Source organism: Urtica dioica, chromosome 4 (assembly GCF_054948205.1).
Source record: "Urtica dioica subsp. dioica isolate 48M chromosome 4, U.dioica_male_clone48M_v1_H2, whole genome shotgun sequence".
Taxonomy (NCBI): Eukaryota; Viridiplantae; Streptophyta; class Magnoliopsida; order Rosales; family Urticaceae; genus Urtica; species Urtica dioica.
The window spans coordinates 17,155,800-17,173,751 of record NC_142759.1 but is presented as its reverse complement, the minus strand read 5'-3'; the positions used below and the strand labels follow the sequence as shown (position 1 = coordinate 17,173,751).

The following is a 17,952-nucleotide window of genomic DNA, read 5'->3' as shown; positions in this document are numbered from 1 at the left end:
ACGCGAGGCCACCGAGCGTGGTAACTCACTGAGGAAGTAGACACTCGAGGAAAGCTTGTTGAGTTAAAACCTTGCTGAGTGCGTTTGCGATGCCGAGGGAATCAGCTTTTATTACCCATCGAGACTCTAAATTACCCACAAAGTTTTAATTAAAAACGTTCTTGGTTTGAATCCATGACCGTCGTTTACATTATGGTTGGCATATATGTATAGACACGTACACATTGTGTTTCAAAACAGTAATTTTGGGGCTACGTAGGAACTCCGTCGATAAAGTCCAAGCTCTTAAGTTATGGACAAACCGAAAATGCAATGACTTATCTATATTTAGCATGTACATGAAACATTTTCTTTAATTTGTTCTTTGGAGTCTTCTTCCATTATCTTTTTTACAGATCATCCTCCAAATTTACCAAATAATTATCATTTTAAGTTAGACTGTTACCTTTTTATCCTCAAATTATGTTTTTTTTTTCAACTCAAATCATGTTGTTATCTCAGTTGTTGCGTGATAACAACGTAAACCGTATACGTCTGTTTTTTTTCGTAAAGAACGTGTAAAATGTTTTAGAAAATTTTATGGAAACCTATTTTTTTTTCCAGCACATTCATACTCACATCCAACCCATATTAATATAGTGTTTTTTCCTTCTTTCTATTTTGAAATATAAAAATTTATGTTGTTTTATCTTTTCACAAAAAAAAAAAAAAAAGAAGTGGATATATTAGCTTTCCAACTCCAAGTCACGTAAATAACTTTGCATATATCGCTTTCGTCTTTACTTCATTTATTGGGAATGGCTGGATATATAGATAGGGTAGTTGGTAAATGCTATGCAATGTAGTATATGCAGGATTTATACGTACCAAATATAATAAATAAATTTAATTTTTCTACCCAGTAATATCTCAAATTATTATACATATAATTAAGAAACTACATTTCCCTTCAATTTTTTTTTTTTTAAGAAACTACATTTATTTATTTATTCAAATACACTCAATCCTAATTGCTTCAGATTTTTCTCAAGTGTATTTTCGCTCTTTATCACGTTGATCTCTTTCGCTGTCTTTATTACATATCCTAAAGTCCATAATTACATTTAAAATATGCTTTCGAGTTAATTACTAAAGTTTAAAAAACAATATTTCGACTTAATAACTTAAGTTTGCTTTTGGTTCTTCTTAGAGGTACCAATCAATGAGTGAGTTTATTTTATCTTACTCTAGTCGTTATTCAAGTTTCAACCAATTTAGTTATAAATTTTGAATGGATCCGTACCGGCTTATTTAGAATAAATCATCTCTTCCTATTAATAACAAATATAAAAAATAATCTCTTCTGACAAATTTTATGTGTGTTTGTCAAGTATTTTCCAAAAGTTATAACCAGAATGAGATTATTTTGTTGGGTTTTATACTCGCAAGTGGATGCGCTCATTGGCAAAAGGGAAATTTCATTGGACTCAATAATTTATTAAATATCAAGATTATACTTTAATTTTAAAAAATATCTAAAAATGAACTTTTGACCCAAATTCGGACAAAAATACATTTTTGAACCCTATACATCTCTTCATTTTTCTTCATATTTATCACTTCAATCTTCTCTCTCACACTCAAATCCCCTCTACTTACGCGGATTTCAAAAGAATCATGGGTAAGATTACTAACTTAATCATTTTTACAAAGTTTATGATTGTATATTATAGAATGTAGCAATAAAAATCGATCAGATATGAAACATAGTCCAAAATCTGAGTTTTAACTTTTTTGTACGATGGTATACGATATGGTAGGATGAGATTTAACTTTTTTGTACGATGAAATTTGATTAAAAAAAATTATGGTCTGTACGATGCTGTACGATTATGTACGATGTTGTACGGTGTTGTACGATGTTGTACGATAGATAAGCTAATTTTGCATAGTTTGACTATTTTTTGCAGTTTTTGTCATGGTTAACGGCACTTGGGAGAAGGAAGGACACCTATGGATGTTCACCAATGCATATACGCGTGCATTCGAAGTTTCGAAAGAGGTAACGTACACGGAGTTAGTAGATTTTTTATACGATAAGCTCGAGTTAGACAGATTTGGGTTCGACTTAAAACTCGAAGTCTCATACACAATCGGTATAATTCCGCTGGGTCCTGCCGTTTTGAAGGACAATGGTGATGTTTCGCATTTTATGAAGCACAAATATCGTAATAGATTTCCACTTGTGTAAGTTTGGTACCGAAACAGATCATTGCGCCTATTGCGTATCGAGAAGTATGTAAATGGAAAGATGTGGAAGTTGGAAGGGTGTCTCGCAATGAACCGAAGAAGAGACAGAATACTCTTGTTATCGAGGATCGACAAAATGATCCTATAATTGAAAACAAAGACGGTGGCTGTGACAATGACTTGTTTAACAAGTACAAGGGTGCCGAAAACGGTGACGAAGTATACAGACGTGATAGAGATTGTAATTGTTAAGCCGTTTTTTGGATTAACACTTACGGACACATGACGTGAGCGGACTTGGTCACGTGTCTTCGAATCCGTGGAATTAATGGTAAAATATTCCTCTTATCAAGTGAAGAACATGAGAATCGATTTCTCAAGTTCTTGGACACTCTTGTAGAAGGAATACAATTTGGCTTGGTTAGCCTTTGTAGAAGGACGCTCGTGGCGTGTCGCCTCACCGAGTATGTATATCATGTCCGTCTCGTGACGTGTCACCGAGTACGTCTATCATGTCCGTCTCGTGGCGTGTCACCTCGCCGAGTACGTATATCATGTCCGTCTCGTGGCGTGTCGCCTCGCCGAGTACGTATATCATGTCCGTCTCGTGGCGTATCACCTCGCCGAGTGGTCCGTAGCCTGTCGCCTCGCCGAGTGGTCCATCGGGGACGCTCTCTCGTGGCCCGTCGCCTCGCCGAGTGGTCCGTAGGAGCTATCTCGTGGCTCGTTGCCTCCCTGAGCGGTCCGTAGGGGACGCCGTCTCGTGGCCTCGCCGAGTACGTCTCTCATGTCTGTCTCATGGCATGTCGCCCCGCAAAAGTACGCCTATCCTGTCCGTCTCGCGGCGTGTCGCCTCGCCGAGTACGTCTATCATGTCCGTCTCGCGGCGTGTCGCCTCACCGAGTACGTCTATCACGTCCGTCTCACAGCGTGTCGCCTCGCCAAGTACGTCTATCCTATCTGTCTCGTGGCGTGTCGCCTCGCCGAGTACGTCTATCATGTCCGTCTCGTGGCGTGCCGCCTCGTCGAGTATGTTTGTCATGTCGTCTCGTGGCGTGTCGCCTCGCCGAGTACGTCTATCCCGTCCGTCTCATGGCATGCCGTCTCGTCGAGTACGTCTATCACGTCCGTCTCGTGGCGTGTGGCCGAGTACGTCTATCCTGTCCGTCCCGTGGCGTGTCACCTCGCTGAGTACGTCTATCATGTCCATCTCGCAGCGTGTCGTCTCGCCAAGTACGTCTATCATATCCGTCTCGTGGCATGTCACCTCGCCGAGTGGTCCGTAGGAGCTATCTCGTGGCCCGTCGTCTCGCCGTGTGGTCCGTCGGGGACGCTCTCTCATGGTCCGTCGCCTCGCCGAGTGGTCTATAGGAGCTATCTCGTGGCCCGTCGCCTCACCGAGTGGTCCATCGGGGACGCTCTCTCGTGGTCCGTCGCCTCGCTGATGGTATCGCCGTCGACCACGGAGTTGGCGGCAGAGGGGTCCACCGTCATGGTGGTGACTTTCCGTCTCGGGCTCTCGGTGGTTTGCCGGAGCTCGTCGATGATGGCTTACGGTTGACCACGTTCTTCGCGGGAGCTCGCCAGTCTCGGACTCACAGCGGATCGCCGGCCTTCGCGGTGCTCGTCGACCACGTCTTTGCAGTGCTCGTCAGCACGGGTCTTCGTTTGGCTCTCCGGATTAGTCTTCGCGGTGGTCTCCAACCACGTCTTCGCGGTGCTCACCGGCACGGGTCTTCGCTCAGCTCTCCGGACCGGTCTTCGTGGAGGCTCGCCGACTTCGGACTCACGTTGGTTCACCGGCCACGGACTCGCGGTGGCTGGCCGGCCCACATGTGCTTCGCGATGGTTCGTCGGGACGGAGCTTCGCGGGGCTCGCCGGCCCGAAGGTAGATGGCACTTAGTCTCCGGCTTCCAGAGTCGCCGACATGAGGGTCGCCGGAACGTGGTCGGATTCTTGGTGCGGATTCGCCATGGCGCGGTGGCTCGCGGTGTCGACGACGGCTCGTTTTGGCTTTGCTCACGAGTGGGAGTTGAAGAAGATTTTATTCTTCTTTTCTTTTTTCTTCATGGTTGCTGTGTGTGTATCGTAGAGAAATGTTTCCTCTTTTTTGTGTGTGCATTATGATCTTTGCTGGACTCTGTGTGTTGTGCTCTTGGCTGGAGAGAAAGTGCTCGGAAGAAGACAAAAAATTCCTTCTCTATTCTTTGTTTTTTTCGTTGCTGTTGTGTGAATACAAGAGGGAGACTTTATCTGCGTGAGAGAGGCTGAGAACAAGTAGAAGAGAGAGAGATTGAGGTCTTTCCTTATTTCTCTTCTTGTTTTTTCATTCATGCGGCTGTGTCCATTTTTTCAGCCCATCCTCCAATCTTTTCTTTTTTTCTTTATATGTCACGGTCAATCTCAATGAGAGAGATAGGTCAAGCAGGTTTAGGGTTTTGTTTTTAAATTTTGTCAATGGCCCAGGCCCATTTGTTTTTGTGGGCTAGAGAAAATCAGGTCGAACAGTAATCACAACAGTGACGAATATGATGGACACAATAGTGCCAAAGGTGATGAATACGAATGTGGCGAATGTGATGAATACGAATGTGGCGAATGTGATGAAGTGAATAGTGACAGATATGATGGAGATAACAATGGCAGAGGTGAAGAATTTGAAGAATTCGCCAATCCAGAAGAATATGAAGAGTTTGTTGAAACGTTTACAGTACCAACGGGTCATTGTGAACCATCGGATCAATATCAGCGTGAGCCTCCGATGATCGAATCACCTATTGTTCCTTATTCATGGAAAGCACCCGAGTTCACCGCCAATGATGTTGTGAATGAAGAACCGAGTCATTATCCAAGTCATTCTTCTACAGGTAATTTAAGTGGATTTAAATTTCCAAGTATAATCTGTTAAATTATTGTTTAACTAACTTTTGAAAGTAACAGGTAGCTCAGAAGAAATATATATTGGGCAGCAGTTTGAAAATAAACTTGAATTGAAGAAACATATCCACCTGTACGCGTTGAAAAATAATTTCGAACTTAGAGTGAAATCTTCTTCGAAAAAGAGATGGTATGTTCTATGCAAAGACGAGAAATGCACATGGAGGTTGAGGGGTGTCGTGAAGTGGTCTGAGATGTGGGAGATTACGTCGTACGAGGGTAAACACTCATGTGCGCGTGTTGTTCAAACAGAGGGCAATCGAGAAGCTGCACCATGGGACATCGGTCACGTATTTAAAGACAAGTACTCAATTAACTCTATGGCGAAGTATTCGGCGTATAACGTCAGGGAAGAAGGGTGTGAAAATATTGTATCTGAAAGCTTGGAGATCCAAAGATAAAGCTATTGGGTACGTGCGAGGTACACCGGAACAATCCTACCAGAAGTTACCGTTTTGGTTGTACATGTTGAAGCAAAAGAATCCTGGGACGTTAACAGACTTTGTGCAAGATGGTGACAAATTCAAGTATGCTTTCTTTTCTATTGGGACGTGTCGTAGACGCTTCAAAGCATGTCGGCCGGTCATATCATTGGACGGTGCATTTCTGAAGACAAAATACGGCAGACAGTTGCTTTGCGCAATTGCAATGGATGCGAATTCACAATTATATCCACTTGCATTTGGAGTTGTAGATAGCGAGTGTCATGTTTCTTGGATTTGATTTTGAGAAGATTGCGAGAAGCTATCGGTGAAGACGTACCTAATTTGGTGTTCATATCAAATCGCCACGTTAGCATCATACATGGTGTCGAGGTTGTGTTTCCTGGTATCCCTCACAGAGCATGTTACCATCATTTACAACTGAATGTCCAACACAAGTTCAAGACAGATCATTGTCGCTTTGAACTGTACGATGCTGCTTACACCTTGAGTAAAACAGCATTCAAAGCTAATTTTAGACAGTTGAGACGGAAAGATGTCGAGATGGTAAAGTATCTCGAAGAAGTTGGTGTCGATCGGTGGGCCAGAGCTTTCTTAAAAGTCTAGAACTTATTGTGTACTGAATTTCAATGTCGTTGATTATATAAACGTCGCTGTTTTTATGGAGGTACGACCTAATGACGAGCAACAACGCAGAAAGCTTCAACAACAAAACAAGGAATGCTAGGACGTTTCCCATTACGACGTTGCTCGAGTTTATTCGATTCACACTCCAAACTTGGTTTTTCGATCGAGAAGAGATAGCGCAGAAACAACGCTTGTAAGGACTCCTATTGAAACCAAGAAATATAGGCCTGCCTGCCACCCACACCAGAATAAATGAAGTTTTCCGAAAAAATCTAGTAGTGGAAGAATACCTCATAAGGATAAGAGACATAGGGCTAAAGAGAGAGCCAAAAAACGATCTTTCGTATCGATTACGATAAATTGGATCGGATTTTGCAGCTTTTCTTCTGCAGTACCTCGACGTGACATGAGCGTGAAAGGGGTTCAATAATCAGTTTTATTTTTATAAGGGCTAAAATCATTTATTTTGGCTTTTTTACCCCATATTGTAGGGTGGATCTTGAGTTGAACACAAAATTGACACCAACGTGGCAAAATGATCTCGCAGAGCTAAATAATAAGGCGCAGTTCGTCAATGCGTACGGGCTTGGTCTATTTGGATGTCATGTCAAAGACGCAAGAGGTACTTTCGATATAGACTTTATGGCGAAGATATGCACTTGCGGACTACCACAACAATTGAATATCCCGTGCGAGCATTCCATCGCAGCAGCCCAACATCGAAGCGTGGACGTGTACTCGTTATGCAGTGAATTTTATTTGAAGGAGACGTGGATTGAAATATACAAGGAAGCCATATAACCGGTTGGCAATGAAGATCAGTGGGATGTCCCAGATGAGATAAAAAAACATGAAAGTTTCGGAATCCGTTGAAAAGAAGCAAACCGGACGACCGAAGAAAAGTAAACAAGGAAGAAGAAGGATTAATCGATACCCATCTCAAGGCGAAAAGGTTGTTATCCAGCGAAAATGCAGGAAATGTGGTGGTAGGGGACATTACAGAAAAACATGCACTTGGAGGGATTAAAATTTTAGACGTGGTGTTATTTTTATTTTTAAGTTTAAAACTTTAACGTTTATTAGAGTTACATGTTTATTTTCTTTAAAAACTTTAGACGTTGTGTTATTTTTATTTTTAAGTTTAAAACTTTAACGTTTATTTGAGTTACATGTTTATTTTCTTTAAAATATTTAGACGTGGTGTTATTTTTATTTTTAAGTTTAAAACTTTAACGTTTATTTGAGTTCAACAATAACTTGAAGTTAATATACAAACTTGTCAACAATAACTTGAAGTTAATATACAAACTTGTCAACAATAACGACGAAGATCTCAACTCGCTTTTGTCCCAAGACTTGTTTTCGTCCACAAATCTTCTCGAGTTCTAAACCTTTTTTTTGCTTTTGTTTTTGTGTGAAATTTGCGATGGTGTTTTTTTTTTTTTTTTGTGAAGGGCTTTCATTAAATATTGATCTAGTCTTTGTATAGGGAATGATGATTTGGAGAAGAAATGTCTATTTCTTAATATTACCAAGTTCCGAAAAATAAAAATAAAAATGGATGACGGGTCAAAGCCAATAGTCAACAAACCATCTCGATAATATGTTTATAAGGTACTATTACATACAAAACCAAAAAGATTTAAAAAAAACATCCGAAAATACAAAATCATGGGATAAGGTGGTTGTAGAATAAGTCAACGCACCATTTCTTCCTGAACGTTCTCATATTGACACTTTGAAGAGTGTCAAATGATTCATTCAGTACTACGTGCTCGACATACTTCACTGCGAACATCCCGCAATCACCGCTACAACACAAAAAGTTCAATTAACTTGTCAATTTTTTTTTAAATAGCCGGTACAACACAAAAAGTTGTAAAAAAAAACTTGTCAAAAAATAAACTTGTAAAAAAAACAACCTTGTAAAAAGACTTCTCAAAAAAAACAAACTTGTAAAAAAAAACAACCTTGTAAAAAGACTTGTCAAAGAAAAGTTGAAAAAAATAACTTGTAAAAAAAACAAACTTGTAAAATAACTTATCAATAAAAACAAACTTGTAAAAAAAAGTTCAATTAACTTGTCAAAAATAACTTGTAAAAAAATGTAAACATGTTTACCTGTATGCACATATTGTGGGACATTTTGATCGACTAGCCATGTCAGGTACGTAAACTTAATTTCACCGTGCTTAGTCTCTCGGTAAGATATGCGATAGTTCTTGAAGAAACCACATATGGCCGCAATCCTAGCAAATGCTCGAGTCCATGATTCGGACGTCTTGTTGATATCCGTCGAGAGCTCGTTGGCGAGCCCGAATCATGTGAATTATAGCATCAATATGCTGAGAAATAACAAACATATAGCGTTACTTTATATTAAACGAGAATGCGAAATATAATAAATAATGTACCGAATCATGTAGCCATTTTGTTTCTGTCAACATCGTCTCGAAGAAAGTCGTGTCTCCGTCGCAAGTCTTCCGGCGAGTAGAATTCATGAATTTGCCGTCCCACTTCTTTGTCCGCAACCACTTCACGAAATTATTCAACTCATTTAGCCTCGCATCCTTCAATGGGTTGAACTTGGGGATCAGCTTCTCTGAATACTTGGGCCTCGTCGGATCACTGAAATCGGCCTAACGCGACGACCTCTGTCGCCCTTGCCGATCTGGACGTGGCGGGGTAAGCTGTGCCTTGTCGCTTTTCCTTTTAAGCGGAGTCGTCAGCGGGCGTTGCTTATATGGAATGTCATCTCTACGAGGACTCGACGAAGACGTCGACAAGCTCGGCGAAGTCACGGGCATGTTCCCCGATTGCTTCGACGACTCGCGATGCGAAGAAGACTGCGCGTGCGATGAAGACGCCGGCTTTTGACCAGACGGATGAGGAGGATGGGTCTGGCGTCTACGATGACCATCAGCTTGGGTCGTGGGAATCTCACCTCCAGGCAAGCCCGTTTGTTCCTCGAATAAAATGTTAAGCCTCGTCCACATCGAAATCTGCAACTCAAAGTAACAAAATATGTCACAAAATTTAAACTGGTCACAAAACTATAAATGAAATTTAAACTTAACCCTAAATTTAACTCTAAAATGAAATTTAAACTTAACTCTAAAACGTTAAATTAAATTTAAAATTAACTCTAAAATGAAATTTAAACTTAACTCTAAAATGTAATTTAAACTCTAAAATGAAATTTAAACTTAACTCTAAAATTAAATTTAAACTTAACTCTAAAACGTTATTTAAAATTAAACTCAACTCTAAAATGAAATTTAAACTTAACTCTAAAACGTTAAATTCAATTTAAACTTAACTCTAAAACGTTAAACTAAATTTAAACTTAACTCTAAAATGAAATTTTAACTTAAACATAACTTGAATTAAATCTAACCTGGTCTCGCCTAATTCGCGCGATTCTACGCCCGTTCGTGTTAAGAGCGTGTAAGACCATCCCTTGTGATTGCAGCAATTGTTCTTGGGAGGCTCGCATTTCTTTCCACATTTCTCGTGTTAGGACAAATGGCTCGGGAACGTCGGTGCGAGGGGTCGGTATAGGCCTCGATCCCACTGCGGGAGTGCTCGGTGTGGACCTCGATCCCATTGCGAGAGTGGTCGGACTACCAAGATGAACACGTGGAGTGTCTGACACATGTTCGTCGTCGGAGTCTCCGACGATGACATCGGCCTCGTCTGCGACAGTCGCGACTCGATCTATTTCTTCCTCGATATCTCGCGGCTCTTTCGCATCTTCTCCCTCAACGTCTATGGGATACAGACATTTGCTCGTCTGCGTCTCGAGGAGAGTAAAAAATTCTTTCTCTGCTGCCCTTGGTCTCAGCATTTAAAGAACACCCACCTGCAAAATAAAAAACAATTATTAATATTCCAAAATAATGTAACATACCTTTAATAAAAGTTAAATAATAAAAAGTTATCGTTTTCTTATTCAGGACGGCCTCGATGTCTTTGCCCATGATGACGACATTACTCGACCACGAGTGCATCCTGGGCACACGAATCCCCTGGTTCGACCCGAACCTCATCCCGATCTTTGGGATAGCCTCGTACGCCCAATAATGAAGGGTATGAAGATTACCCGTCAATGTGTACTTGGCCTCTTTATGAGCCACGTCCGGCTGGTCCTTCAACTTCTTCTGCAACGTTTCGTGATAATGCCTTAGGTTCACCGAGAGGCTAGAATATCTCTCCGCTCAACTCAAATTTCCCCAAGGTATCTTGAAGAAGAAAGGGAGGTCTTCAACGATGTATAGAAATTTTTGCCACCTTTCTTCGATGACTTGGTTGGCTGGCTGCCCCAGAAGATACCCATACACAAATACGAGCAGCCCGAGCTTGAACGCATCGTCATGGCTCTGACATATGGTGAATGCGTTGATCAACGCGCTCAACTTGCATCCGACGACGCCGTTCAAGTGGTCCGTGATCAATCGGTCGCTGTTTCGCTCGTCTTGTTCGGCTTTGGTCGGACCGTCTTCATAGCTCATCCCCGAGATGAGTGCGTACTCGAGGCATCCGAATCTTACTCGTTTTCCTCCGATACCAAAATGTATCTCCCCCCGTGACGTCGCCTCGATCTTCTTTTGAAGGATAGTATGTACGAGCACCGGTGAGAAACCGAGCTCGCTCTCCGAAAAAAATTGCTCGAACGGAGTCTCGAGGATTCGATCTTTTATCCCGAGCTCATCGGATCTCCTCCATACCAGCTTCAAGATCACCGTCCCACCGTAGGTGATACGACCCGGAAATGGGCCGTTGTATATGTAGTTCAAATTGTCCTAAAAAAACGATAAAATTAGGTCAGAATCATAATTCATCGTATGACATCGTACAGACTTGTATAGCATCGTATAAACAAAAAACTTGAATTTTTTTAAAACTATCGTATAGCATCGTACGACAATTTTTTTTTGGAAAAACTTAAACTCATCGTACAGCATCGTACGACATCGTACATCTGTATGAATTTCATCGTACGACATCGTACGGCATCGTACGATGCATCAACCTCATCATACACTTGCCCTAATTTCAAACCCTAACATTCTAAATCCGACCCAAATCAGCTCAAATCAACTCAAATCTATTAATAACTAAGTTCTAAACCATATTCTAACTATTTTCAATGAAGTTTAACAAGAAATTACATGAAAACTTACCTTTTTACTTGGTTTTGAAGCTCAGGATTTTTGAGATCCAACGCCGCCGGAAACTCCATCGTGCGCCATCGTATAAGCTCGTATGGACTCATATATGCTCGTATGGAATCGTATAAGCTCGTATGGACTCGTATGGAATCGTATGAGATCGTACAGGTTTGATTTCGTTTTTCTCGTTTTTTCTCGAGTGAGGTAGAGAAAGAGAGAGAGAGCGAAATGTTAGAGTGTTCAAATGATCTAGGGGTATTTTTGTCCGATTTTGACCCAAAAATCCATTTTAAGATATTTCATTAAGTTAAGATCCAAATTAGATATTTAAACCATTTTTAAGCTCAATTAATGAAATTTCTCTTAGGAAATGAGTCTTTACTTGTACGTTTTTATATAGAATGAAATGAAATTGCTCTCCTTATATATACTATTTGAGGTCAATATGATTGTTTTCGACTAGATGATAGTCAAGATTAACAATTCAAAAACAATCATAAAATGGGATTATTCCTAGTCGATTGATTTATCAATTTTGTAAAAGTTCACTTGCGCAATTTAAAGATTCAGTAGGCACGAGTCAAGCCGATTCTTACCCGAGGGCATGTCGAGTCGATCCACATCCCAATAAGAAAAGTATCTTGGCAACTCTAACATTGTCCCCATTGCATAATGATTTGATTTACAAATTATATAAGCGCATATTTTTTCATGGTCAAAGTAACCGCAATTATTTGGATATTTCAATCAACTATTGAATGTGTATTGAAAGAGTCAAATAAGTGCTTGAATCCTTATTTCGGTTTGAAGTATAAGAATAAACAAACACTTGTACTTAGTCTTTGTTTCATTCTTATTTAAGTTTGTGTTGTACCTTGCATTAGAATGTTCTATGACTATATATGTTAGTATATCTTACTCATATTCTAATAGAATGCTCGTGTAGTTAAAAAAAAAACATAAAACCTTAGATATTGAAGTTTTACATGGCTTAATAGAAAAATTATGTCAAATTTGTTAGTAAACTATATAATATGAAATAAAATAACATGAAACAATTTGCCCGTGTAGCTATAAAATAAATTGGGTACACAATATGAATAGTACCTAAATTTGATGACAGATTGTAATCGAGACATTGATCACCACATCGTGTGAAAATTGAAGCGCGTGTTTCGCGTACGTATTCTATGTCCGCTACACAGATTTGCGAAGTTGGACCACAGATTTAGCCAGCGACTATGATACATACAAATCAATCAAAAGAGTTATTCTAAAACCCCACAAGATTTGGCCAGAGCTAAACTTGTCGAGACTTATCAAGTTAAATGAACAACTAAACATGCAATGTACTACCAAGGTTTTAAATATCGGCGATATATAGGGATATATCGCCGATATATAGGTTTTTTTGAAGTCTCGGTAAAAAATCATCAATAATCGTTATCGTTTTATAAAATATCCATAAAATATCGGTGATATATCGGTATATCCCTATATATCCGTGAAAAATCACCGGACGATGAAGGATTGTTATGCCATATCGCCGATATCAGCCGATATATCTCTGGTATGAGTATAAAGTTCGGATATTGTTGAATTTTTTTTTTCATTTTTACATCGATTTAACTCTAGTTTTGTTGAAATTTTTTGCATATTTGAGATTAGTACTTGATTATTTTTTAGATCCCCAACTTTTTTTAAATTTCCGACGAGTTTTTCAATTTTCCGACGACCCGCCACCCATTTTGACGGCGGCCGGAGAATTTTCCGGCGACTTGAAAATTTTCAGAATCTTTATAAAGGTTAGTGTAGAAATTATGATATTCCAACGTGTGAATTGGAATTTATGATTGTGGACGGGAATATGTGATATTGAAATTAGGATAGATAAATTGGAATTGTCATGAACTTTGTAGTATTTGATTTTGTATTTTCATAATTTGGATTCCATGATATATATATATATAAATATATATATATATATATAAATATATATATATATATATAAATATATATATATATATTTGGTTATTTAAAAATATCTACTTGTTATAGGATTTATGTCGATATATCCGTCGGTAATCGATATATCATCGATATATCACCGATATCATCGGTAGTCGGTATTGAAATTGTTATAGAATATCCGTCGATATATCCGTCGATACTCGATATATCCGTAAAATCAGAACCTCGGTATGGGTATCGGTATCGATATTTTAAACCTTGTGTACTACCAAATACAAATATAAGTAAAAATAAATAAAAAATAACTTGTCATTCATTACTTGCTCTCTACGAGGTCCTGAAACTTATAGTTATTTCTAATGGACCACTCAATGATTCAGACATACTGGATCGCATCGGAGAGTTAGTAGCCTTGTCAAATTATTTTGAGTAATTGATCAAGAAAAAAGAAATAACAATAAACAAATATGCATATATTGGTCTCTAAGAAAGGTTGTAAAATACTGCAAAAATACTTCAACTAAAGCCGGACCCATGTGTTGAGTTAAACCTACAATATTTTTATTTTTAGCTAAATTTATATTAATTTTTTTTCACTAATGCCTCCTATAAAAAAAATTCGTGATTTATCTGCCTCCTAAAATGAAATATTGGCTCTGTAAAAAATTTCTCTAGCCGCCGCCTTTTCGTCTTGGCCTGAGGTGAGTTTCTTCGTCAATATTTTCAGGTTGGGAAGGCTCCAGAACTTCCTTTGTTTATTTATTTATTGTATTGACTACTTTCACCAATGCAATTTGCAACTCAAAATCATATCAAATTCAAAACATGTCTTACTTAATTATACAAATCCCGTAAGATTGACAACCATGATATAAGATATCACAGCCGAGAATTGAATTCTGAAGACACGTGAAATATAAACGAAGCATTCCTGTATTTGCCCCTAGTCCATACACATGAAAGCAAATAAAATCCAAATTATTGAGATAATATCTAACATTTCATTTTATTTACTTTCGTTCTAGTAACGTATTAGATTCATCATCCATTGCCTAAACTGTGCCTGCAAAAAAATGCAAAAAGCGACCGAATTAGTTCGATCGAATCAGTATAGCACAAGCTGAGATACTTGAAAACAGTTCATCATCCATGAAGTCTAACTGCCCTATATATTCTTTGAAGATACACAATCTACTTTAGGCAAAGAAGTTGGAAAAATAAAGAATCAATGAGCTGAGAGGATTCCCTCTTTCAAGTTGGGGAAAGAGAATCGTAGCTTCAAGGTAAAGCAACCTCTCAATCTCAAAGCTGATGTCAACATTACAACTCAAAAGCTGATCTCAAATTGAAAGAATATTTTATCACAGTAACCAACTCAAAATCAAATGCCTATAAGAGAACTAACTCGTGAATTCATTAAGCTTAAGCTATGATACCATTTAAGTAACAAGTGTTATTAGGTCTAACTCAAAGCCAATTGACACTAAGAAAGTAATTCATGACCTTATAAACATTTGTAGTGTGAACGTGTAATTTGATGCTAATTATGATCAGGGCACAGATCAACACATTTTATAAAAAAATAAATAATGGGATTCCAAATGACATTAGCGCATTGAATATGGTATTTTCAATTGGTAGTTTTTAAATCCTAGTTAAAAATAAAGAGCCCACAGATTATTATTCCTTGTATGTATTCCAAAACACTCAACTCTGCCTTATATCAACTGTTGCTAAAAACTATATGCAAGTGAACCCAAACAGCCTTTACAGACTTAGTGGTTGCTTTCAATGCGGAAAAAAAAGGGAAATCTACCAAACTGTGCAATTTTAAAGATCCATCCCAACAAAGTCTGTTATTGGCCATCTTCAACTAGCTATACCTATATACAGTGATAACTCAGGGCAATTAAAAATTCTCAAATCTTCTAATAGTAACTCTGCAAGTAAGGCGACAAAAGCTTTTATCGAGAATCAATTAGATTCAATTTATATGCGGTGCCTTTATAATCGAAAAGGAAATCTAAAGAAATATATTCGTAATAAACAAACGGAAAAGAGAACCATACCTATTTAGGAGGACGAGTGTTTTCCTTCACAAGGAAGAGTCGAATCGAAGTTCTTGATCGGATATTTGACCGTGATTCCTCCGACCTCGAACACCAAATTGTCGCCGCTGGAGCGAATCCCGGTGATCGACCACCACTTGAAGAAAGCCCTAACTGAAATTCCTTTGAGCTCCGCGATCTTGCCGTGGTTGATCTTCCCGGTGATGCTCTTAGAGTACGTCGCGAGGTAGTTGTCCGGCGGGAGAAGGATCTTGCAAGCTCCGTCGAGAGCGACGGCGAAGTGGCCGGAGGTCTTGTTGACGTCGTAGCTCAGATAGTTGGTCGATGGAAGCAGGCCTATCGGGAGGCCGTAGCTGGTGAGCTCCGCGTGAACCGGAGACGATGATAGCTTCTGGTCAGGGTTAGGGTTTTCAGACGAACCTTCGACGACGAACAGAAGCAAAGCGAAGACGAAGAAGAAGCGCTTCATCGTATATTTTCCGGCGGTCTATCTGAAAAGTTTTCTTATGAATATTATTTTATTATTATCAATTTCGGTTTGTTTTTTTGTGTGAAGAGGAAGAGAGAAACGTGGATAAGAGGAAATTGACATTGTCAAAGAGGGAGATATTCGGCAGCGAAAAAGACAAATCATACGACGTCGTTTCGAGGAAGTATGAACATCTTTTCACGCTATACGGTGACATCAGTGTCGTTTGTCAACTTATTTTCCGAGTCAAAAGGGAAAGCAACAAAAAATAAAAAAAGTGGGGAGAGGGAAAGGAAAACAAATCCAATAAATCTATCACCTAGATTATCTATGTGTACTACTTGGTCCAAGAATATATTTTATTTTTATATTAGAAAGCCAAGAATTCATCTAGAGCAATGCTACATAGAGCAATGTTATTCAACACTACTCACGATGTTGAACGATCCACTCACAACGCGACACGTGGCACTGAACATCCACGTGTCGCGTTGTGAGTGGATCGTTCAACATCGTGAGTTGTGTTGAAAAGCATTTCCGATGCTACATATCAGCGCTGAAGCCTTTCCCATCTATTAATTACTCTCTCAAGCATATAACGAATATAGAGTAAGGTAAGATTTCTAATTTTTTTTTACATTATTAAAACACTTCATGCAAAATTTAGCTAGACAATTTCAAGTGACACCTCATTTCAATTTTGAGATTAGTCATCTCGAGCTTTGATCTCTGGACGTTCATTAATGATCAACTATACATGAGGTATCACACTCAATCTACAATTTTCAATTAAAACACGTTGACACTCAAATCATTAGAATTCTCTCCTGATAATAGTGAGGTATAAACAATCATTTAATATTATTGCTATACCAATATTAATTTATATATGAAAGTAACGATCCAACGTAGAACGATGTCAAAAGTCAAAGAGGCGATTAAAAAAAGGCTAAGATCCATTTCGAACAGTCGAGGCTAGTTCGCCTATCGGATCATCTTGTCTCAAAGATCGTTTTTCATAGAAGAGTGTCTCGTCTAGAAAGCTATCTCCCTCACCCAAAATATCATTTCGCCTTCAAAAGTTGTCTCGTCCGGGAAGATCATCCCACTGAGAAGGCCATCTCGCCTAGAATACTCCCTCGCACATAAGTCCACCTCTCCTTGTACGCCGTCTCGTCTAGAAGGCCATCTCATTTGTCCCATTGTCTCGTTAGAAAGGCTATCTCGTTTGTAATATGTCCATTAGCCCAAGTTCCATCTCACCTAGATGCACTACTATGAATATTGCTTTTAAAAGCAATATTCTTCAGTTCTAAAATGGATGTCTCTTAGAAAATTCATTTACAAGCGATATTAAAAGCAACAAGTATTGTTTCTAAAAAAAATTCTTCTAAATTCTTTAGAAGTAACAACTCGCTTCTAAATTTTAGAAGTAACACTTTAGAATAAACAAGTCGCTTCTAATGACTTGTCTATATGTGTCTTGGAATCGACATATTACTTCTAAATGATCTTTCGCCATTTATTGAAAAACCATTTAGAAGCGACATATGGCTTATAAATTCGATCATAGAAAACTGTAATCAAGGATGAGACTATAACTTACAATTTCATATACCTACAATTTCATATACACATATCTATAACTTATCCATAACTACCAAATCTATCCTACTTATAAACTACCAAAAAAATCGAGCATCAATGACTCACTCATAATAGTCCATAACTAAAATGTATTCATCGTAATCATATACTTACTTTCTGGGGTTATGCATTGAAGACTGCCATGTATATCTTAAATCAAGTTCCTTCAAAATCTGTATCCGAAACACCAAGTACTATGGAATGGAGCACCTGAAGGTTTGCGTCACTTCCGTATTTGGGGTTGTCCCGCTCATGTCTTGAAAAAGAAATCGAGCAAGCTGGAACCAAGAACAAACGTTTGTTTCTTTGTTGGTTATCCAGAAGGTACAAAAGGAGGTATTTTTTTATGATCCTATTGATAGGAAAACATTTGTTTCAACTCATGCTA

General features: G+C 38.8%; 1 protein-coding gene across 1 annotated transcript; it reads right to left on the bottom strand.

Moving 5' to 3' along the window:
* Window positions 1-14,172: 14,172 nt before the first annotated feature.
* LOC149400917 (DUF538 family protein (Protein of unknown function, DUF538)) lies at window positions 14,173-16,039 on the bottom strand. The gene is made up of 2 exons (XM_089613658.1): window positions 15,449-16,039; window positions 14,173-14,442 (listed from the first exon to the last, which is right to left on the bottom strand). The coding sequence occupies exon 1, from the start codon at window positions 15,915-15,917 to the stop codon at window positions 15,453-15,455; it is 465 nt and encodes a 154-aa protein (XP_089469784.1). The 5' UTR covers window positions 15,918-16,039; the 3' UTR covers window positions 14,173-14,442; window positions 15,449-15,452.
* Between the last annotated feature and the right edge of the window lie 1,913 nt (window positions 16,040-17,952).